At 37.9% G+C, this 25,535-nt stretch overlaps 1 protein-coding gene across 6 annotated transcripts in view; it reads left to right on the top strand.

The window, feature by feature from the left end:
- Nucleotides 1-25,535, top strand: part of LOC136874078 (uncharacterized) — a 309,462-nt gene that overhangs the window by 114,313 nt on the left and 169,614 nt on the right. For all 6 annotated transcript variants that reach the window (XM_067147606.2, XM_067147608.2, XM_067147604.2 and 3 more), the window contains one exon: nucleotides 23,254-24,252. In XM_067147606.2, the coding sequence (XP_067003707.2) occupies nucleotides 23,254-24,252 (999 nt within the window). The remainder of the gene's footprint in view (nucleotides 1-23,253; nucleotides 24,253-25,535) is intronic.

The raw sequence follows: 25,535 nt of genomic DNA, 5'->3' as shown, positions 1-25,535 counted from the left end.
CGTTCTGGATGATCTACGACGTTCTGGACGATCTCAGACGTTCTCCGACGATGTTGCAGGGTAATCACTCGTCACATAACTTATACGAGTGCCCAGAATTACACAGTCCCCCGACACTTTGGTTTAACAGCACTGTTTCATTTAATGTGGTTGTGATATGCAGTCGAATTCACTCTTAATCTTGTAGACAGAATTTATAAGTTCACTAAAGATGAAGATGCGGGTAGTATCGAGATTGAAAAAAAATAAAGCACAGTTCATGAATGGAAATAATGAAACTGAAAATTGTTCATGCACTTGGCACAGTTCGTGGTGATTTTCCACTAAATAAAGTAGCACTTGACATTGAAAGAAATGTATGACTGCTCTAGAGTTTATCAAAGACACTGATGTCAGTCATGAAATAATACTAAACACTTTGACGAAGAAATATGATTGAAATGAAAAGCACAGTTCGTTGTTAGGCGCACTTGACATTAAATAAAATAGGTGACTGTTCGAGAGTTTATCAAAGACACTGCTGTCAGTCACACACAAATAATTTACACACTGTTCAGAAGAAATAATATACAATTTTGTTTGAATTGGATAAAGAACACAGTTTGAGTTCGGAGTGAAACCTTGGTGTCGTAGCACACGATTATGGTAATCGCTTGCATTAACATTCATGCGAAAGTTCGAACACTTTCATAAACACCATAAACGAGATTATGCTGACTGAGATTTAACAAAATGTCACAGTTAGTAGTATAACGTAGTGGTGTCACACTGAAATTAATGTTATGTGTTCATAGATTAAGTTTTGCTGACTGAGATTTTAAAAAGAAATATCACAGTTCCTAGTATATCGTAGTGTCGCATTTAAATTAATAATATTGGTTCAGAGACTAAGTTTCGCACAGGTAACGTGGTAATGAACTCAGTTCTACAAACATGGAAGTAAGTTATATCGAGAAGTTTCTACATGCGCACAGAATATAAGTTCGACTTGAATGTTGTCACCGAAGTCCAATACATGACTTGTTCCAACACACGCAAAATTCATAAGTTTAACTTGACGGATATAATCTGAGTCTACTATATAAAGACTTTCTTACTTTTTGTATTTTAACACACGCACAAAGTATAAGTTCAACACTCCTGTCAGGGTTTAAGTCCCACAATAAGACTTTGAATATTCGAAGATAGCCTCTGTCAGCACTTTGACGAACACTGCAGCGTGGAGAGTCAGGCTGGGCAACCCGCTATGACGGTCTGATTGGGTCTAGTGAGCTCGGCTTATATTCAGTTTGGGGCTCCTATGTTATCAGATAACATAATCCCTTTGAGGCTGATTTTCTCGTGAATCCCTCGATGGATTTTCTTCAGATTCACAATTTGAGACTTTTATGGTATCCTCTTCAAAATGACGTATCGCTCAAGTTGCTGCGATTCTTATTACAGAAGTTTTAAATTTTTTTCAATCGAATGTTCGCGAAGGCATGATGTTCATATCCAGAACATACCAGGCCATGCAGGCTACACGTGGCATCAAGCGGGTAGTCTATATTGTCCCTGCAGCTACGTCACACACACAGCTGTTGCTGGCTTGCCTGCTTGCTCCTCCAAACGTAAACAAACCAAGTTCGCTCGGAATGTCTTGTGTGATGATGAAGTACAATTAATAGTAAAAACAATACGGCATGTACAGGTCGTAACCGGTACAGTATGTTGATTGAAGTTTGATCCAGGAGATCCCAGAATATTTGTGCTTCTTCTTTATCCTTTAGAGTGTTATTTTTCTGATTGGTGAGAGCATGTACATTGATAATTGTGTAGATTTTATTTGCAGATTTCAGAGTTACTGTTGCAAGTCTGGGGGATTGAGATTTAAATTCCACAACTGAATCTATGATTTTGAGATTGATTAGAAATCCATTACCAAACGGCGGACAGTTTATCACTCATTTTCCAGGGATTACTGTATACAGTTGGTACCCTTCTGATTCTATTGGGTCTTGATCACTATTCCTTATTTCTTGAAGGGACATGATTAGAATTTTATGTTTCTTCATGATGTCAGTGACAATCTTTAATTTTCCAATTTGGCACAAAGAGTTAACATTGTGTGTTGAGAAGAAAGAGATTTGTTTAGGTTTAGTTCTTTGAAGTTCTTGTGTAGATGCTGGCTGTTGAGTTTTCAGATGCTCCGATCCATCATAATCTTCCGAATGACAGCCCACCGCATCCGAATGCTGTCTTTTCTGCAATGTATGATTGCAATTGGTGGAATTCTTCTTCAAAAGACTTTTCATGGTTGACTGTCTAAGGTGTCACCTTGAGATGGGGATAATTCCTTGAGTTACAATTCTAAATGTTATTTAGAAAGGTAAAGATGACAGATGAAGGATGATTTTATGAAATTGTGAAGAAGGCTTTCTGCCTTTCATCCTAGTTGTTCAGGACTGGGAGTGGGCATTTCCTCCATATCCCTCAAACATTATGGTTTTCCTGCCAATACTCGGGTAGCTGATTACAGTGGTTTTCCACTGGGTGATAGGGTCGCCACATCGCTACGCCAAAAGGGTTTTATCGAGCTTTATCAATAATACCTTACGGATTCTAGGCCCAGGTTTATCAAATTTGTAATACCGGTACACAGTCTGTATGAAAAATATGTATTCTTCTTCAGAACAGATGTTCAGTTCTAAATAATTATCCCCGATGAATTGGAAAAAGGCAGAGGGAAGCCTAAACATCCTAAATTTCATGTCCATACATTCTCTGAATCAACCGCACTATAACCTCGATTATGGTAATTGAAAGTCCTTTTATAACAGCTCAATTTCTACTCACAAGTGAAAAGATGTACCAGATTCCTTCTGATAGCGATCTGTACAAATAACGGCTGCACACTAATTCACCCTCGTGAGTATATTTCCATTCCACACATAAGGCCTAACTTACTTCCCTTTAATATTGCTGGTCAATTTAACTACCGTAATGTATAAGCTTCCACATAACTTGAAAATCTTTGACAATATATTATCACTCCATCACATACTGTATAATACTACAAAAGATCCACTAAGAGACATGATTCAAATCAAAAACATGCAAGGGCTGTAAACACTACTACGTGCTAGCCATGTATTCAAAGCTGAAGCGCCCACAACATGGCGATGCGCGAAAGTGTCCAATATTCCGCATAGCATCAGTGCACTCTGTGAGTGTAGATAAGTAATATTAAAGTCTTTGGATGAGACATGGCTCCATTACCATGAACCACAAATGAAACATTCGATGCAATGGAAGCATAGGGGCAGTCCACTGCCAAAGAAATGTCGAACAGTGCCATCAGTTGGCAAGCGAATGGCGACAGTGTTTAGGGGTTGTAGTAAGGTTGTAAAGGAGAGTGCATATAAGTCTCTGGTAAGACCCCAACTAGAGTATGGTTCCAGTGTATGGGACCCTCGCAAGGATTACCTGATTCAAGAACTGGAAAAAATCCAAAGAAAAGCAGCTCGATTTGTTCTGGGTGATTTCCGACAAAAGAGTAGCGTTACAAGAATGTTGCAATGTTTGGGTTGGGAAGAATTGAGAGAAAGAAGAAGAGCTGCTCGACTAAGTGGTATATTCCAAGCTGTCAGCGGAGAGATGGCGTGGAATGACATTGGTAGACGAATAAGTTTGAATGGCATTTATAAAAGTAGGAAAGATCACAATATGAAGATAAAGTTGGAATTCAAGAGGACAAACTGGGGCAAATATTCATTTATAGGAAGGGGAGTTAGGGATTGAAATAACTTACCAAGGGAGATGTTCAATACATTTCCAATTTCTTTGAGATCATTTCGGAAAAGGCTAGGAAAGCAACAGATAGGGAATCTGCCACCTGGGCGACTGCCCTAAATGCAGATCAGTATGTATTGATTGATTGACAATGTTTTGGGACACAAAGGGCATCATCCTCATTGACTGGCTGGAATTTGGGGCTACGATTAACATGCAGCATATGTGGCAACCCTTAAGCACTTACATCGTGCCATTCCAACTAAGTGGCCGGGAAAACATTCTGTGTGCTTCTGCAACATGACAATGCCCAGCCCCACATTAGCCGAGAGACCGCCGCTGCCATTGATCAAATAGGATTCACGGTGCTGCCACACCCACCATATTCTCCCGCCTTGGCACCATGCGATTATCACCTGTTCGGGAACATGAAGAAACCTCTGCGTGGTCACCGTTTTGCGGATTTTGCAGAACTGGACACAGCTGTCAAGGCATGGGTATGCAGAAATCAAATCAAATCAAAATCTCTTTATTTGCAAATGAGGTGTCCACCTCGGTGGCAAATGGTACACTAAAGTACATTATTGTCAAGCACTAAATTTTAAATTAACAAGAGAAGAAGAAAATTTTCCTAGAATACAATATTATAAAATTTACGCTAACAATTTTTTCTATTTTTCTATTTATATTGTTTACAAAATTCTACTTATAATATCACCCGTGCTTACAAACATAGTCAACTTATCTACAGTATATGGAATTACTTTAATAATGCTATACAACTGGTATAAGATTAAAATTTACATTGCATTTATATACTTATTTCTTACCCATTTTGGAACCTAAGTAGCATAACGACCTGCTGCGTCTTGACCAGAGCCCCTTTTGCCACCACTTATCAGAGTTCCTGAAGGGCCTTCACAGCTACCGTAGCGGTTCAAGGGCCCTTGAAGTCCCCACTGTACTTCACCCCTACAGGCACTCCCCTACTTCAGCTGTCTAAACTCCTTAGACCAGGGGATGGAATTAATTTTTTCACACACACTTTTTATTTATAATAACGTGCACTGGTCGAATGCCATCTAACATTTCATTTATTTTCTCTGTTGCTGTTTATTCTCTTCTTGAATATCTGTACAGATGAATGGTTTCAGGATGGTCTGGAGAGACTGACACATCGATGGCAATTGTGCATACAGTTACAAAGAGATTATGAAAAAGCGTATGATAATGTTCCTAGATCAACTATTTGGAAAAGTGTTAGAAAACTTGGTGTACTGGAGTACCTTATTAGGAAGATCCAAATGCTATATACTAATTGTAAAAGCTCTGTCAGAATTGGAGATCATCACTCTGAATGGTTCAATACAACTAAAGGAGTACAACAGGGAAGTGCCTTATCACCTCTTCTATTCATAGCAGTTATGGATACCATTTTAAAGGAACTAAAAGGAAAAGGTAATAAAGATCTTCAGGCTCTGGTGTTTGCAGACGATGTGGAAATATGGGATGAAACAGAGAAGGGAGTGCAAAATAATATGAATGCATGGTGTAAGAAGTTTGATGATTATGGAATGAAATTGAACCCATCAAAAACAGTAGCACTGAAAATTAGAAGACATAATACAGAATGCAACATAAAAATACAGGACAACCAAGTTGTAGTACACCAATTCAGTTATTTAGGAAGCGTAATGGCTAGTAATAACAGAGCTGAAATAGAAATAACAAACAGAGTAACCAAAGGCTCTAACTTTTACAGTATCGTTAGACACCTACTATGGGATGAGAAGGTCCCACAAAGAACAAAAATGACCCTGTGCAAGTCATATTTCATTCCCATCCGTGCATATTCTCTAAAAACCTGCACACTAACATCAAAGGATTGTAGTAGGATTCAAGCCTGTGAAATGAAATTTCTTAGAACTGCCCTCCAAAAGACCCTACTTGATCACGTGAAAAATGATGAGATTCGATCTAACCTAGGTCTAAATGAATCAATGGAAGAAAGACTTAGGTCATCTAGACTTAAATGGTTTGGGCATGTTAAACGAATGAATAGCACAAGGTTACCATGTGTTTATTTGGAAAAGAGAATAATAGGTAGAAGACCAGCTGGAAGACCAAGAAGAAGATGGATGGACCAACTGAGGGAAGACATGGAGAGAAGAGGATGGAATTGGGAATCTGTCTTGGACAACGAAATGTTTTTGAATAGGCAACTTTGGAAGGGCAAACCGATGATGTATGTTGAGAAGGTTGACGTAACAACTGATGTGTAATGTACTTCATTTGGATAGGAAAAAATAATACAGTACACTCTTCGTGATTTACCTTCAACAGAGTTTTCAATTATAGCAAGGATGTGCTTGACGCTGTCTTTGTTTCGGAGGTTTCCTATCTGTGATTGTCACTTGTTTGTGCTTAGGGAAATCTGTGAATAGTGGAGGAACAGAATTAGGCAGAAGAAACCTTATTGTGCTCTCACCATAATTTTCTCTAAAATGCTTACTACAGACCGTTGAACATTCTGAAGAATCCACACAGTACCTGGTTTATTACTTTGTCGAGAAACTGCTAAAGTCCACATATTTCTTTATTCTGTATTTACAGGAAACATATGAAACAAACTGGATGTACACTTTCCCCCACGAGATGTACAAAACAGAACCCAGCAGTAAACCATTGTGGTGGTGGTGATGATGATGATCATCATCATCATGATGCTTGTTGTTTAGAGGGGTCTAATATCTAAGGTCATTGGCCCCTAAACCATTGTACTGAAATACTCGTTAAAACAGCCACTGTTAGCAGTGTCACTGTTCAGTTAAATAGGTGCTGATACTGAAGCTAGTGTGGTACAACATGATTCTAGCTCTGACTGGTGGAATTTCTTGTAGCACAATTTTTAGCACAGACTCTTTCTGAATAAAGCAGTGCTGTAGAAAGTGTGCCAACCCACCACCTGATCGCTAGCAAATGTTGCGAGTTGTACTTCTGAATGTAATACATAATGACACCAAGTAGAGTAGGCTTCAGCACAGCAGCTAGTTTTGGCTAGACTTGCAGCTGTACATTTGGGAGGCGGAGGGGTTGGTCCCAACCGTTGACTGTCCTGAGAATGGTTTTCCATTGTCCTGCACTAAGGCGAATGCCGTTACACTTCCTTTATAGGTCACAGCCACGTCCATCTCGCCTCACCTGCTCTGTAAATATCACAAACACATTTCCTTGACCTGATAGATGGCATACCCTGTCCAATTAGGGAATGAAAACTTTTTAACCCCCCCTCCAAACATAGTGACCGGAGCATTCTCGGGATAACTGTGATTGTTGAAAGCCAGACCTTTATTTTTAAGTATATTTCATGTTTGTTCTCTATATTTATCACATCAGGATTTACCTAATCAGCTGTAATTAACATAGAGAGGCTGCATGTTTAGGTTAAGTATGCTATCTCTAAGTGCCCAGTTAGTGCCAGAAGTTCCACGACAGGAAAATAAATAACAGGAAAGCTTGCTGTATTTAATGAGGTGTGGAGGTAATGCATTTTATCATCATTTTTAATTCCGTATGTTCATTTTCTCCACATTTCTATCAACGCATTGTATGATTTGAATTGAGTCTCTGAAAACTGTTAAACTAGTTGGTGGGGTGTAAAACTAATTATTATTATTATTATTATTATTATTATTATTATTGGTTGAATTGGGCCTGCAGTTAGGGGCGCGCAGCTGTGGGCTTTCATCCGGGAGATAGTGGGTTTGAACCCCATTGTTGGCAGCCCTGAAGATGGTATTCCGTGGTTTCCCATTTTCACACTGTTATTTAAGGCCACGGCTGCTTCCTTTCGCTCCTAGGCCTTTCCTATCCAATCATTGCCATAAGACCTATCTATGTCGGTGGGACGTAAAGCAAATTCTAAAAATAAAAAAATTAAAAACCAGTCGTTATGATTGTATTGTTTTTATAACTTTTTAAACCTACTTCTCCAAAAAAATACCTATATTGGCCTAAGTTAAGAGAGATTAAATGTTCACTTTGTTTATGATCTCGCCTGCTATATTAATTGCAACAACCATGGGTATTTCTTAACTAAATTAAAAACTCTTGTCCTGATCCCGAGATGGTGCTGTTCTTTTTAAGTACGCCCCCCCAGTGGATGTGAGCTGCATGTATGATTTTACTGCATACTGACCTTTCTGACATTCTTCAATCTCTGGCAGTACCGGGAATTGTACTCGGGCCCCGAGAGCGGCAGCTGATTGTTATAACCGTTGTGCTGGTGGGCATTCTTAACTACAAAACAGACGTATCGCATCACTGATGAGTGCTTGTAATGCGCTGGTCAGACATACAAAACTCTTCACCTTTTTCTGAGACTTCACTGGAGCTGCCAGGGGCAGTTTTTGTGCTGAGGCATTGTATTTCAGAAGCATTCAAATTTTCCTATGAACCACCTGAGGACCTAATTTATTTCCTATCAGAAGTTCACAGCCAAATTTCATACCTTTTGTTTGGATTCCTCCTGCATAGCTAATAATAAAGTAATATATTCATATGTAGAATGCGAGACGTATGGGAATGATTATGTGATGTACAGTAATTTAACGTAGTGTGTAAACTGGTATGTACGCTGGTTGATGGTGTAAAACCTCTGAAAGTGAGAGCAATTGACGGTGTAGACATGCGGTTAGGTATGGTCAGGCCGCTCGAGAATATGCACGTGACGGGAGTCTTCATTGCCATGGTAACCAGTAAACCTACTGCTAGCAGTCAAATTCAACAGAGGCCACTTTCATTCTAGCCTTATGGACCACTAGCTGATGTACCCGTGCTTCGCTACGGGATTCTCAGAAAGACTAACTTTGTGGATTTCCTGACTGAAGTCAGTATAGGTCATTACAAAAATGTCAGTAGGAATGTAGTGATTAAAATCAATGTCATCATATAAAATACTCGACCAAATGAGATATCGCTCATTTTCTCACTTTTAATGAACAGTACTACGGTGCCGATCTAACAGTTCAAAGTTAGTGAGCTGGAATGACCAGGCCACGAGACAGCCGTTAACACTCCTCTGCCATTATTCCGTTAAAATACGCACACTGCTCATTCCAATCAGTGCCTCAGAGTAGGGATTGAATAGCTCGAATGCTATGGTGCAGTGTGTTACGTACCAGTAGTATCAGAAAATTTATGAACAGAAGAATGGCATGCTAAAGAAGAAAGTTATCTAACTCCCCAGCTATATTCAGGCAGACTGCTACACTCGGTACGACCAGGTGAGTTGGCCGTATGGTTAAGGGCGCCCAGCTGTGAGCTTTCATCCGGGAGATAGTGGATTTGAACCCCACTGTCTGCAGCCCTGAAGATGGTATCCCGTGGTTTCTCATTTTCACATTAGGCAAATGCTGGGGCTGTACCTTAAGGCCAAGGCCCCTTCCTTCACACTTCTAGACCTTTCCTATCCCATTGTTGCCATAAGACCTATCTGTGTTGGTGCGATGTAAAGCAACTTTAAAAAAAATACTTGGTACGCAGCAGTAATCCTATCTATCGTAGATGAGTGGCAACAGAAGACACAAATCACATCACAACAAATAATGGTCAATGTAATGTTATTTTTGATCAATTTTGAGCTTTCTATAGTGTAGGCCATCACACTTAGTTTTCTTTCGACTCTGTGATATTAGGGCGTCTTATAATTTATAGTGTAGACTGTAGTTCCTTATTCTCAGACTTTACATACCAATTTTCATTAAATTCTGTTTACCCATATTCTCGCGGTTCGGCGCTGATGTGGACTTAGTAACAAAAATCCAAATTCATGAATATCTCTGTGATCATAGCCTGTACGGTAACAATGTATAAGACATAAATGATTGGAAATTTAATACTATGTAACTTTAGTTATGTAGTATTTATCGATACGACCACTAATAACATAAGTATTTGAGAATGAAATTTTAGGCCTTCCCCCAAACTACCATTTCACTCAGCATGAATAAAATTATTTATGGCCTAGATTATAGCTACTTACTCCCCGACGATGCATACTGATTTTCATTAAGATAAGGCCGCTAATAGCATAAATATTTGAGAATTAAATTTTAGGCCTTCCGCTAAACTACCATTTTTCTCAGCGTGAATACAATTATTTATAGCTTAGATTGTAGCGACTTATTCTCAGACTTTGCCTAGCTACTTTCAATAAGATACGACCACTAATATCATAAATATTTGGGAATTGAATTTTAGACCTCCCCTAAACTACCATTTCACTCAGCTTAAATAAAATTATTTATGGCCTAGATTGTAGCGACCTATTCCCCAAGTTTGTACAGATTTTCATTAAATTCTCTTCAGCTATTTTCTCGTGATGCGTGTACATACATACAGACAGACAGAAATTACGGAAAATTAAAAAGGGCATTTCCTTGTTACTGTGGTCACAACTGATACAGAAATACCATCCTTTTTAAATTTTGAGGTATGTACAGACAAAACTCTTTATTTATATATAGATGCGATGCTTGTGTGCCGAGAGCTGCTTGGATTGCTCCTTCAAAGTTTGTGCATTTAATTTTATTATCCCTGGCCTCCCCATCACATGAACCTATGAGCCGCCAATGGGAGCTGCAGTACACTGCGGAGGCGGATGTTTCTTAACTACGAAACACAGGCGTACCGCTGAGTTTGATGCTTGTATTCATTGCCCAGTCGAGTGGCTGATACTGTTCACTGATTTGTGTGATGTCATCGGAGCTACAGTACAGTCATTCTCCTCTGACAAATTACGTGGGGGGATCTTGTATGCAAGATTTTTCCTTCATTTTCTTTGTCTCGAAAAGCCGGGGAGGGGGCTCTAATACACAAGGAAATATGGTATATTGATGAAAGGGCCAAGGTTATAACAAGGCCCATTTGGTATTGATTTAAAGGAATGTATTTGTCATAGGTATGACATCGTAACTGGTGAAAAACGTTCAATTATTGTGTTAAATATATTTTAATTGTAGTTTATTTAATGCTAAATTATCTTTTATTAAATGTAAAACATGACTAGTACATGGTTTACCTGTAAATATGTAGTATAAATTTGTATAACCTCAAATATGTATTGTGTATAAGTTTAATAATCTCAAAATCTATATAGTTGAAAGCGGTTGAAAATTCCATAATGTTCGTATGTTGGATTTATTGTACTCTAATTTGGTATATATGAAGGGTTGTGGAAACTTACTGTAAGGTTTTATTATCCAGATACATGTAGAGACATTAGGAATATGGAAGAGATTTCCATGTGTATTGGTAAACAGTAAACGAAAGTTTGCGTACCCATTCAACTAGCTAGTCGATCGATGTTTCGATAATTCTGGATCGTTGATCGAATAGTATATATATCAAGCTGTCAGTCAGTGAGACAGTCAGTCAGGACTCAGTCAGTGTTGGACTCGAAGGCAAGTGATGGACTGCGAGTGACTGTTGGGCTCCGAGGTGAAGTCGGTGAATTCAAGAGAGTGCATGTCAGTGCACGAGTCAGTGTTATTGATATCTGTACTTGTCAGAATCGACTTCAGGGTACTCCGCTATTAAGAGTTGCAGTGTCGCTAGTATGTATAATTGTGTGTTGTGACTTACCATGTAAATAAAGTAATTTATACAAGGAAGTGAACGTGTTCTTGTGTGATATTTATTTACGTAAAATAAAATTGCATCGCAGAATGATATATTCTCTGACAAGTTTCTCAAGGGTTATTATTATTATTATTATTATTATTATTATTATTATTATTATTATTATTATTATTATTATTATTATTATTATTATTATTATGCATGAATGGTCCCTTCAGAACACACAAAGCTTTATTTATGATTTTGTTTGTGGAGGATCCACGATGCTTTCATCAGTTCATCTAAAGATCCTCTTCCTTTCTTTTGTCCACTTGGTACCTGCTCTTTTTGGTACCTCATTCTCTGTAATAACTTCCCACTTGTCAATTTTCTTTCTATAAATATTTCAATTCAAAATTGCTTCAGGGTAATTTGTGCGTTCGTTAAGTCTACTTTTTTTTTTGTTGTGTCCAAGGGAAATTCTTCAGTTTATCCACTCTTTCAAGAATTTGGTGGGTTAGTCTGGTTTCTGGAAGCCTCTTAACATATCCATAAAATTTTAGCCTTCTTTTCCTGAGGTCTGCTGCAATATTAGATCATTTTTCTGTGGATTTCTGCAATTGGAGGCAGCACCCTTCATTTCTGTCTTGGTCCTAAAATTTTCCTCATAATTTTTCCCTCTTTTAGGATATTTTTGACCTCGCCCTTTTTATGAAGCGTTAGTTTCCCCTGCATATAAAGCCTCAGGTTTGATTGCAGTACTGTAATGTTTAATCTTTACGTGGAGAGACATACATTTTTGGTTTTAGATTTCTCTTGTTCTCCCATGCGCTCTTCTGAGTTTTTGGACATGGTTGTTTTAGGCTATTTTTTCTTGTCCAGTTGGTTCGAGGATTTCGCCCAGGTTTTTGAAGTGAGGGACTCTGTTGATTTGTCCGTACTTTGTATTGAGACTGTGGATATATAGTTTTGAACAAAACACTCAGTTTTCTGGAAGGAGATATGAAGTCTGACTTTTTTGGCACATTTTAGGAGAATTTCATTTGCTTTATCACTGATTTCATCGTTGGACAAAAGGGCCAGCTCATCCGCGAAGGCTAAGCATGGAATTTCAAGCTTGTTTTATAGTGTCCCAATGTTAACTGGGTTCTAGCTATTTTGCGCTTTCAGGTCTTTGTCCCATTCCCTCATCACCTTATCTAAGACGTGGTTGAAGAGGAGGGGTGACAATCCATTTCGTTGCCAAACACCGGTTTTTATCAGGAATTTGTTTGAGGTTTCTCTCATGAATTTCACTCTCGACTTTGTCAGTGAGGGTTTGTTTGGTCAAGTTTAGTGTTTTGGAGTCTAGTCTCTGTTCTTTCAGGATGCTGAACGAAGATTGACTATCAATTGAATCATAAGCCTCAAGGGCCTTATTAATTATATGCTGATTGACAGAGAAAACACTAATTGGTCTCCAGTTTTTTAAGTCATCCATGCCATCTCCCTTATACATGAAAATTGTTCTGCAGCCTTAAGAACATTTGGCACAAAACATTGTCATTCTTATGATATGTGCTAACACATCTGCAACAACAGGATCACTTGCAAACTTCAACAGGATCCTGTCTGGCCTATTATTAATGTCTGCTGCTGTACTTTTAATGGCAGAGAAAACTAACTTGTTTTGGAAGTTTCAAACAATTTCTTAATATTGTCATTCATACGATGATTGTAAGAGTTTCTGACATGTTTGTTAGGTGTTTCAAATGTATTCCTAAAATGTCTTTTGATGGGTATTTGAAATTTTTCCTAACTACCTTTCTCTCTTGTTAAAATTACCCAAACTTCAGCGAGTTTTAGAAAAAAAGATGTTTCAAAGTCTTCTGTTATTCTCTTTTTGAAACGTTATCTTAATCAGAACACATTGTCAATGGAGGAGTTAACTTCTCAAAAGCAATTCTTTGTTTTAAGTCAAACTTCTATATAATTGATGATTTTCCTTTGGTGTTGAAGTGGAGTTACACTAAGTTTCCTGTAAGTATTAGAAAGGAACACACAAGCAACAAATCAAGGATGTGTTCCTTTTCTGTTTCTACTTTTCTGTATAATCTTGATAGAGTATATCTTCCTTAGGCTGAAAATGTAGATGACTTGGGGGAATGAGGGGAAAATTTAGCAACATTTATTAAATGAATATAAGATGTGTTTCAAAATGCAATACTCTTAACTTTTAGGGATGATACAGGGGGGTGTTCTCCGAAGGTCGCCGTCCTTCCTGCATGCCGCACGTGTGTAAACAAGAGTGCAGTTACTATCATACTGTTCCCAAACAGCTGAAGAAAACCCATCAACTTTGATGGATGGATAATCAGATTGAAAAACAATACAACTTACCCCATTATACTATGTTGTAAATTTTCTCCCTCTGCCCGTAGACAGACATTGTAGCGTGTGATTCTGGATCACTCTTCCATTCGGCCTCATGAATCTTCAAACTTTTTGTACGAATTGCATTTAAAAATCTACAATGCAAAAAATACACTTTTCAGCACCTAATTCAGAAGCCATGAAATTCTCTAAACCAATCAGTTACTGTTGTATAAGAAACAGTCGCACTGTACACTGTATGGAAACTTACCGTAGACTAGTTGAGACAATAACATCACTGGGCGAGCTGTATGATCAGGCGTCTGTTGCGTCGTCCACTTGCCTAGACATGACATAGGGAATAACTGGCAACTTGACTGAGGCTCACATCGTAGAAGAGACCAAAACAAACGTTTTTGATAAATAACCATCGGTCGGAAACAAATTGACAAAATCAGAAACTACACTGTAAGGGTATAAATTAATTATGCAGACTCTCCCGATTTAAGTGGGAGAATTGAGATTTTCCATCGTTCTTCCCGATCTCCCGATCTCCAGGACCGATCCCCCGATTTTCAGAGCAGTTTCAGTAATTTTCATATTATTTTAAACTTCAGTGTTTTTCCTCGTTCTATCGATATATGACTGGTAGATAGTAGTTCTAATGCTCACAACTGGATGGCAGTGCGAGGCATGGTGGCCAGCCATGTGCTCCTCTTTGGTCTATAATACAGTCAAATCCTTAAATAGCTTAATAATAGGAAGTGGAAGTCACAAGCGAGTAACCTAACCTCAGAAGTAGCACGCCATAGACGTCTACCCGGGGTAGGATCTGCATAAGTGCTCATGTTACGTCATGTAGTAGTGCTTCTTGGTTGTATGTCTTAATATTTGTTTTGGCCAAAATGTCAAAAAAGAAATATGATGCAGTGTTTAAAAGCACTTATAGGGAAGAGTTTCAGTGTTTCAATGAATCCTGGGAGGGACCAACGTTCACATTCTGTACTATACGTAGATGTGATTTTTCAGTTGCGCGTGGCGGGAAGTGCGATATACTCAAACACATGCAAAGAAAAAAAGGAGTGTGTCTAGTGTGTAGAAAGAAACCAGAAACTGAACTTTTTATGTAAAAACGAAGATGTAAATCCTGTGATGAATGCAGAGACTTTATTTACGTCATTTATCGTAGAATGTAACCTGCCTGTAAATTGTGCCGACCACATGGGACCTTTGTTTCGCAAAATGTTTCCTGCAAATCACCAAACGATATGGGTGTGCTAGAATAAAAACAGAAATGTGCGTGGAAGAAAGGGCGGAAATTTTATCACATTTGCTGGTGAACGTATTTTCTGTTGCTACTGATGGTAGCAATAAAAGTGACTTGGAAATATATCCTATTGTTGTAACATTTTTTTAGGCCTGAACTCCATGAAATTCAGAGTTGACTACTCTCTGTGCCTAATTTAGAACGGGATGCTACTGGAGCTAACATTGCCAATCTTTTGCTCTCAACTTTACAGGAATTCCGCTTTCCATTAAAAAACTGCCTAGCCCTTTGTGCTGATAATGCTCCAGTAATGGTAGGATTAAAGAATGGTGTGGCAGGATGTTTGAAGCAGGAAAATAGTAACATAATCATTGTAGGCTGCTCTTGTCACCTAATTAATCTTGCTGCAGAGAAGGGTGCAGCTTGCCTGTAAATGTGGATGAAAGTATAATTGATATATTTTATTATCTAGGAAGGAGTGCAGAAAGGAAAGAAAAGTTCAGAGAATTTCAGACTTTACACAACACAGAGATCAGGAAAATTCTGAAGCACGTGCATACTCGATGGTTATCACTAAGAAGGTGTTTAGATAAGATTTTACTGCAGTGCGACCCTTTGAAATTGTGGGTAAGGATTCTCAGATGGAAACCTTAAAGACTTACGAAATTCCTAAGCATAGTCCAAGTGCAGATGTGTCTTGTTTGTCTAAAAAGGTGAAGCATTGTCATAACATCTCACCACACTCCTCAGTTGAAAGGAAAACCCAGTCATCAGTTTCACCCCCAAAAAAATTTACTGATGACACTAAGAGCTATGCTTTGTCATGTGAAGAATGACTGTTCAGGTTCCTTTTATCAAATTTGCATAAATCGTTTTGCCTTTTTCTCTAAAGTTTTATGGATACCTTTGAGAATCCAAACGTAGCTCTTCGGTCAAGTATGCTGCACGTCCACTTATTGAAGTCGCTTTTGGAGGAACTATTGAAGAATGTGATGGCAAGGTTTGTGAAACCTCCTCTCTCCTTGATGTAGATTATCGTAATCCAGCAAATCAAAAGGATGATTGTGATCTAATGATAGGGAACTTTCTAGAATATTGATTCTGTCATGTATACTTAGTGGGATAATGGAAAATCTAGGAGAAAATGGTGCTGTGTTGGAGCACACCCCCCCACTCCTCAGAAATTTGGCAACCATCCTGGAATAATTTTTGTCCACATTTTATGTATCATATATGATCAGTTACATCAGGATTTGTCATTTCAGAGGATGTGACCAAAATAGGGTGATTTCCTGTGTTCTGTGAGGGTTAAAACTTCATGATTTCCTGGCATGAGAGTGTGCTTCCTCATTGGTAATGTAATTTACGCATGGGGTCTTGAACATTCTGGGATACATCTACGTTTCAGAGGCCATCAGTCGGTTCATTGACATATCCTGTAGAGTCTATTCTTCGGCATCGTAAAGCAGCACCAGCAACGCAACACTTCCTGACATGGTGAAGCTATTAGAGAGAGTATAGTTAATAACATAGAAGTTTACATTGGTGCTAGACTTGCTATTACAGAGAGGGTACTGAACTTGACACTTGCACATATGGTGCTGATAACCTAGATTTTAGGCCCCTTGGAATAACAATCCCTACTACTTAACATATTCCAAGATTTGCTGATAGATGTTATTGAGAAATATTCATTAGATCACTAATTGGAAGTTTCCCCTAGTCAGAAAGTCTTATTCACATCAAGCCCGGTTCACACTAGATGTTTGATTGAAATAACTTAATGTTATTATTTCAATCAAATATCGTCAATACGGACCAAAAATGATATTTATTACATGTAATATTACATGTAATCACACTAGATGTGCCGAGCCGTTTTGAGCAAGACTGATCAAAAATCGCTTATATGTAATTCAATGGAATCGTTCTCACTTCATGTTCCGAGCCGTGCAAGGAAAGATCAACTGATCATCTCATCGGTCTCCATCCAATCTGAGACCGGAACGGCTCGGCTGGGATCGTCAATGATCGTCTAGTGGGAACGCGTGAAGGGCCAAGGGCGAAGAATCAACAGGCTGCCGCTCCTCACTTGTGCGATAACCATGGAATTGAGTGCGCGCGTGAGTATCAAGAACTGTATGATTTATCGCACAAAAAGTACAGCGACATGAACCACAAGTTGAAGCTGTGGTCCGAAATTTCCGAGAAAGTTGGACAAACTGAGTAAACAAAAGAGACAATTTTACTTTATTTTGAAATTGCTGAAGGACATACAAATTATGTACAAGACGTACGAACGTATAAGGAAATATATATACAGTTCTGTAAAAATGGTATAAACTCAATAAACACATAAAATTGAAATATTTATAAGAGACTGTAAAAAAATTTCGGAGCCAAACACACGTTATCAACTGATTAATATTTTTCACTTTGACACTTGACATTGGCTGAAGTTTTTCAATTTGTAATTAATTTAAAATGTTTGTAAATAAACTAAGAAATAAATTTCAAATTGTAAGTGAAATGAGAGACTATATTCTGTCATTTTACCGTGGTACACTACCTGCGGGGAAATTGAAGTATGTCTTGAATTTCTCTGTGGAGTTAATTAAACGCGGCCTGTTGGACATTTGCACAGAGACGTGGTAAATTAGTCAAAGCACTTGCAATTTCTTCATTTGATGGTGCACTTTCCATGAGATGTAGTCGATCATAGCGCAAATAATTATGGAGGATGCAAGTGGTCAGAATTATATTTTCAACATAATCGGGCTTAGAATTAATTTTTCTTAGGTAAATGCGAAACCTCTGAGTTATAATACCAAACGCGTTTTCCACCACTCTTCTCGCACGTCAGTGTTGGTAGTTGAAAATTTTTCCGTCATTATTATCTTGCGCTTGATTCTCGCGGTAGGGCCTCATTAAATAAGTTTTAAGCGGAAATGCAGAATCTCCTAAAATCACATGAGGTGCTGAAATATCTAATCCGGGCAGTACAGAGTCTTCTGAAATGTTAACGGTCCCGTTATTAAAAGCATTTCCTAATAGAGAAGACAAAAAAATGCCACCGTCACTGTTTTTGCCGTATGATCCTATGTCCACTGCTATGAAATTGTGATCAGCATCAACATAAGCAAGCAGAACCACAGAAAAGGTCTTCTTATAGTTAAAATGATTGAACCACTGTTAGAAGGGGCCATTATTTCGACATGCTTTCCATCAAGGCAGCCGATGCAGTTGGGAAAATCCCAGACATTCCGAAATGTGTTTGCGATCCGCTCCCAGTCACTTCTGCGGGGAGTAGGTATGTAGACTGATAATAAATTATTTATTATCGCTTGGCACACCTGACGAACAATCGCATGCACGTTTGAGTGCCCAAGACGGTAACTAAACGCAATGGTTCGGAACGAATCTCCAGTTGCAAGAAACAGTTCCATTATGTGAAAGTGTTCACCTCAGGAAAGGCTCACTTCACCATCGTTGCCATAATCTCCCAATCCACAATTCATACCAGCGAGCTACCCACAAAATCAAAACCAAATTTCTGCCCGTTCGGATTCATCTGTGGGGCAACCGCCTGCCCAAGGGGACCTTATCCGTTTTATAGCAGCATTTCAAGAGAATCAGTGAAAAGAGGCTACATTTTTCAACAGGAACTTTAATTCTTTTACTGTAGCCTAATTTTCTGTAATGTATTCATTAAAAATTTTTAATAAATTTTTAGAGTTTGCAATGGCGCTTACCTGAATGTATCCCCAACCATCCCTGTACAACAAACAAACAAACAAAATGGTTAACTTACCTCAAACATACAGCAAGTTTTTCAGCCGGCATGATGCATTCTCGAAAGGAAGTATTCATCTGTTGAATATCTGCTTCAATGAACCCCAACAATCGCATAAAATCATAATGCGACTTACGGAAGTACTGGTAGAATTTTTATTCATCGTCAACCAACTCCGGAAATAAGATGAATAATTCTACTTCTCCTTTTCACTTTGTCAGCATTTGATGCACCCGGAACCTGCAACTGGGCCTATTCTCTTCTTTGTCCAAAATCAGGGCAATTTTAATTAATTATTTAATTGAAAAAGGCATTTTAATTTTTGGCACTGCTGTTTACTAGCGGACCTACTGGGGTAGACTGAACAGAACAGGGAGACCGAGCGTGGATCGGCTCGACCGCGGAACGTATAGTGTGAACCGGGCTTTAGTGTTCTTCCTAGGACCTTTTTACTGGGCGCACCGCCCTGCTATTGTTGCAGACTGTCCGGCTAAAATAACCTAGATATGTGCCTGTTACATATTGTTAATACATATTGGAGTCATTCGGTGTTCCAAATTGAAATTTAAGTACTGTAAAACTGTTTATTTAAATTATAAATCTTTAATATTGTCAGCATAATTGCAAGAATTGCATTGGAGTTTGAATGTTTTGATTGACTATCACGGAGTGTGCGCGAGCAATCCCTGGATTAGTGTAGAATCTCATGCGAGCACATGATTCCACATGTCACAAACCCGTATGGTAATCCACAGCAACAGAGTAATAAGCTCCAGTGTTTCGTTATTATGAATGAGCAGCAGAAAACTAGTACTTCAAAATACTCTGGTATGTTTTGTTTGTCATAATAACAGTAAAATAGTTCATATTTGCAGATATGTTATTACTGTTTACGTCCCAAGGGCAAAAATTTGAAATTTGATCATTTTCATTTTTACATAGTATTTGCCACCTGGCTGACGAAAATTTCTGATGAGAATACTGCCCATATGAATGTTCTAGGTCCACTCATCAAAACAGTTTAATCATTACAACATGTTTATTGAGTATAATGCTGCAAAATATAACTCTTTATCTTTGTCAAATTATTGTATTGGTAGATGTCATTGAAGAAGTAATAATTTAAAACTTCAGGTTCTTCATAAGATTGCAGTATTTTAATGATTTATGTTCATAATCTAGTACATTTTTCATGGCTGGAAAAAGTTTAATCGGTTGAGAAATACTACCTGCACCGCTTTTATCCCTTATGCCCTGAAACTTTTCCCCAGAATTTTAGCCTTTGTTGCTATGGCATATGCACTTATTTTAGATACCTGTCATTTGCTATATGTTACATTGCATGTGCTAGAGATTTTATTTAATGGAAGATTGCATAAGTGAGCGTTTTGCCACTTGGTTTGGGATACCTAAGTTCCAGTGTTACAGTATTTGGTGCACATTGTGAATGCTTATGTTTGATGTTTATAGATTGCTCATTGAAATCGGTTTTACTGGAATTCCCTCTACCTCTTCTGTAAAACGTTTTATACCAATTTGATGTGAACAATCTCTTTAATGTTGATTATTCATGTTGTCCTTTCAAAATCGTATATCTGGTAATTTGACTTGTTAATTATGCTATGTTTGTTTTCTATGTTTCTGGGAGATTAGAACAACACTTTATTACTGAAATATTCGATCTGTCCTGAAATGCATTGCAAGAAAAGTGACTGATTTTGTTTGAAATTATCAGTATTCTAGAGTTTTTGGGATTTACAAAATGTATGTACCTATAACTCATTCCCTTATGTGTAATTTTCCCTCTTCTTAAATCTGTGTTTTTGAAGGAAGGTATTTCAGATACAACATATAGGGTCTATGGAAATATTTCACAAGTATGGTATTGTTGCTGGGAAGACCATAAGAAATGCCAAAAAGAATGTAAGGTAACTGTGATTCAAAAATGCTTAAGAGATATCCTGGGGCTTTTCTAAATTCCACATATTAGAGAGGCAGCCAATTTATGTAACCCTTTGGAATGAGAGTATAATCATTCTAGCAACCTGATCTACCTCAGTTTTTTATAACTGTTATGTTCTTTGGTCTGCTGAATCAATTTATAAACTATCTGAAAAAGACAACATATAGTAATAGAATTAAACATGAAAACATCCTTAATTAAACTTGAATTTATTTATTCAAAATCAGTTTCAGCAAATTGAGGAAGCTGATGGTTATAAACGAGTCAAAACTGAAAAAGAGATCGCTTCTATCTTGTACAGTCTACCACTGACTGTGGTAAACTGTACAAGATTGCCTTGTAGATGATATTAGTTTTCCTGATGCCACGTCTCATAAAATTGTCTATTAGATAAACATTCTCTACTTAGGTCTACTCCAGCCACATTAAGTGTGTTTCCTTGTGCTTTGTTTACTGTCATGCCAAAGCAAAGTAGAACTGAACTCTTTTGAAATAAAATTGCTACTCTGATGGAGTCATTGGGATTCTTAGTACTACTGGTAAAACATTTTTCCACTGCCGCAGCTCATTGAAATAGTAGTTCCAATTACTGATCTCTTGCAACGTTTTTAGTTGCAGCTGTATCCCATTGTATGACTCCAGCAGGTAATAAAGAGCTCCTCAGAGACAGAACAACACACACATTTGTATTCTTCTCAAACAGTAACATGCTGCTGTAACAATGGACTTGTTCAATAAGGACGAGCACTATATTCTGTTCTGATTTTCACTCATGCACTCACACTAAGTGTGCGATGTCTGAGCCATCCTGCACTATTCTCCCTTTGCAGTATTTGAGAATACTGGATGCCGTTATTAATGCAATATTTTCCAAAGTAGCCTATACTGCAAATCCAAAATTACATACTGTAGAGGACATTAAAAAAAAAAGTGTTAGATACTTTCATTGTGTGGATTTCCCATCAGAGGGGGTGGGAGAGAGAGAGAGAGAGAGAGAGAGAGAGAGAGAGAGAGTGAGTGTATCACTGCAGTGTTTCTTGTGGCTACCTGTCATGTTAGCTTGTTTCTCTCCTTGTGGTATGTAAACCATTACTGCACTTGCACTAAAACCATAACTTTTAAACCATACATACAAATTTTGTACTGTAAAGGGTATTTTTTTATCTTAATAGATTATTCTGGTAAATGTAAATCAGTGTCCTTGTCTTGAGTTGGTGCAGTTCTTTTCAGGCCCGTCCCGCAATGGTGACCTGCACGTACTTATTTATCCACATACTAGCTCCCCTCCTACTCTTAATTTTCTGGCACCGAGCTCGATAGCTGCAGTCGCTTAATTGCGGCCAGTATCCAGTATTCGGGAGATAGTAGGTTCAAACCCCACTGTCGGCAGCCCTGAAGATGGTTTTCTGTGGTTTTCAATTTTCACACCAGGCAAATGCTGGGGCTGTACCTTAATTAAGGCCATGGCCGCTTCCTTCCCACTCCTAGCCCCTTCCTGTACCATCGTCGCAATAAGACCTATCTGTGTTGGTGCGACGTAAAACAAGTAGCAAAAAATTTTCTGGCAATACTAGGAATCAAATCCAGGCCTCCAAGGACACAGGTAATAGGCCAACTGTTATTGCTACTGGACATTCCTATGTTCAACAATTCTTCCACAAATAGTCTATCTTTACAGTTTTGGCAGCATAAACCAAGAAAGCATTTGGAATGGCCATTTTTTTCTTTCACTTGCTTCTCTAAGATAGCCATTTTCACACCATTATCCATCCATACTTTCTCCAGCTTCTCGCCATGTGTAAGAAAACAATTTTTGCACATTCAGTAACTTATATTTCATATGGAGACTTGATTCAAAGCTGTATTTGCAAGTATCTAAACTGTGCCTGTCTGCAACTAGATATTTTCTACTTCTCGTTAAAACGGTAATCACAACCACCACTGCTACCATTAGATATTTTTTTGTTTATTAAAATGAAACTTCGCAACAAATTTTTGATATCTGAGTTGAATATTTCAGGGTATTTTTTGTGTGTTTTTTTGGGGTGTCTGGGTAGTTAAAGATTATTGCCTCTTGTGTTTCTTTGGAACATGGTTGAAATGTTTGAGAGGAACAGTATATTTTTGAATGTTTGTTGTTATATTAAATTTTGGAGATTCAGCATGGGAACATATTGATGATTATCCTAGCATTACCTTTGTGTTAGTCTTGCAGACTCTGAAGGGTAGCTTGTTATTAGATCTTTACTTCATAATGTAGATTATAGAATGTATGGTTAAAGAGTAGCAGTTGTATCTATTAAAATAAATCTCTAATGGTTGCTAGATATTACTATCAGCTGTTAAAACAGTAATTTGTATCTGAGTTTGTACTGATTGGAAGGATGTTTCATTAAATATTTTTTGTTTACTTTTATTACTTAGCTTTTGTATTTTATTATTTGTTATTTATTTCTTTATTTTCTTTATCTGGTGGTTTCCAAACAGAGAGTAACAGCGCTAACACTGATGTCCCTAAAACCCAAGATATTGCTGAGGAGGTCTCTCCTGGAGAAGAAAAACGGGAGCCTGAAGAAATGTCAGAGGATAAGTTGAATTTACGTCGAGTATTATTACCAAATCCTGAAGATGGTCTCTTGCCTAACTTGTATGGAGCTATGGGTGATATACATATTGTTTTGGAACCTTCTTCTGAAGAGCAGGCAAACAATCGAAAGAATAATTCCAAAACTCTGATGGCTGTTCATTCTGAACCAGTATTTGGAAATAGGTCAAAAGTTTCTGGTGCTGGTGATATTAATATTGATGAAAAAAAGAAACACAAGTCATATCTTGATATTCCTGTTGCTAGCACCCATGATGATACGAATAATGATGATGATTCTGGTTTTGTTTTTGAACGACGAGATTCAAAGAGACTTATACGTAAAGAACTAGGAGAAAGGATCATGGAAGGACTTTTTGTTGAAAGCCGTAATAAAGATGAGCTCACCAATTCTGGTTTGCGAAAGATACATGTACCAGAAGATTTGGATCTTATGAACAGTCCTACAATTGAACGTCCCAATCCTCTCAGCTTTGCAGTATCAAATAATAATCATGATATCAAAAACGTTTCTGACAATTTCAGAGGACAAATTGAAGTAACTCCTGGGAGTCAGTTAACCAATAAATTAGCTGTAAACGGATTGGATTCTCGTATCGATAAACCTGTGTGTGTGTCCCTGAAACCTCAACCTACTACTAGAAAGACGCAGACAATAGAGTTGGACAACTCCCATACTCCTGTTCCTGCCATTCGTTCAAGAAATGAATCTTCTCTCACAATGCCTCCATGTCCGAAACCACGCAGAAAATACAAAGGATCATCAGATAATGAAACTACCCGGGGCCCAGTCTTGCTTTTGGATCCTACTGCCCTGGAAAGGAGGTCACCACGTGCAGTGCCCAGAGTAAACCCAGATGGCTCAGTGGAAGTGCAGCAAGGTTTGTTGCCTGTGTGATGGGAAATGTGACATGTTTGCTCATTAACACACTAAACTCTTGAAGATTACTTGTGCTATGGGATTTAACAGTTCTTTCTGGCTAGCATGCAGATACATGCCTTCATCATTTCTGGAACAGTTTCCCTATTAATGAATGTAATTTCCTGGCCTTTCTAACTTTTCATATGTAATATGTTTCCAAATACTGCTGCATGTTTCTTCATTGTTAATTTGTATCCTTATCAAAGTTCAAGATTCTAGTCAGTTTAGGAGTAGGCCTACATTGTTCATATTCAAAATATTTTGTGGATTTTATATTTAACTGTGATGTTTAAAACACTTCATGCTTGTTACGTTTTCTGAGTTTTATGAAATATAGTTTTGAATAATTAATATTTTAAGACAAAAATGAAAGATTAAAACTTTGGGGGTTAAGTATTAATTTTACATTAAAAGAAAATAATATCCAAAGACGTTCATCAATTTGCTATTTAAAAAAGCTCTTTAGTTAAACGTACAATATACTTTTTCATTGATATTAATGGATTATCTTCTGAAAATTAGGACATGTACATAGCTGTTGTACAGCATACAGTACGACCCCTGGTAATACGCTAGTAATCAGTAATCCAAACTACCAATCAAGCACCACTGATCTGCATTTAGGGCAGACACCCAGGTGGCAGATTTCCTATCGTTTACCTATTCCATAACAGGTAGAAGGTAAGTGTGATCTCTCTCCTAGTTCATCGGTTCCTCTGCTAGGCGGCTCTTCTAGCAGTAAGTGAGCTTGTACTTACAAGCCAGCATATGAATAAAAGACAGTTATTGCATGCGAAATATTATGGTTTTGCTTACCGTTCCAAAAAGTCAGTTGTTAGATAGTTTAGATAGCTTCTGGGTAGACTTAGTGGCTTAGAAAATTTCAGTTCCTTTCTCATCTGTCTTGCTACAAAATAAAATCGACACTTCATTCATTCTGATTCTTTCGAGTTAATAATGATAACTGTCCAGACACTCATAAAATATGACCTCCTTAGACTATGTTCATAGGAGAGTTTTTGTTCCACTATGCTCTCAACTTGCACGAACATATTATAAACTGCTCTTGAAGGATGGGCAAGGAAAGTGCTGTCAATGCTGTATTTATTACTATAGTCCCTAATAAATGCGAGTGCTGCGGCGAGTATTTCTTCTGTACGCTTTCCGTGAAGCAGACTGCCACATTTAGACATTGTGACCTTGGATGCTTTGCGTACTATACATCCTCTTAGATAATAAATC

The sequence above is a fragment of the Anabrus simplex genome, chromosome 5, assembly GCF_040414725.1.
Source record: "Anabrus simplex isolate iqAnaSimp1 chromosome 5, ASM4041472v1, whole genome shotgun sequence".
Classification (NCBI taxonomy): Eukaryota; Metazoa; Arthropoda; class Insecta; order Orthoptera; family Tettigoniidae; genus Anabrus; species Anabrus simplex.
Note: the sequence above shows the minus strand (reverse complement) of the source record. Positions and strands in the feature narration are given on the sequence as shown.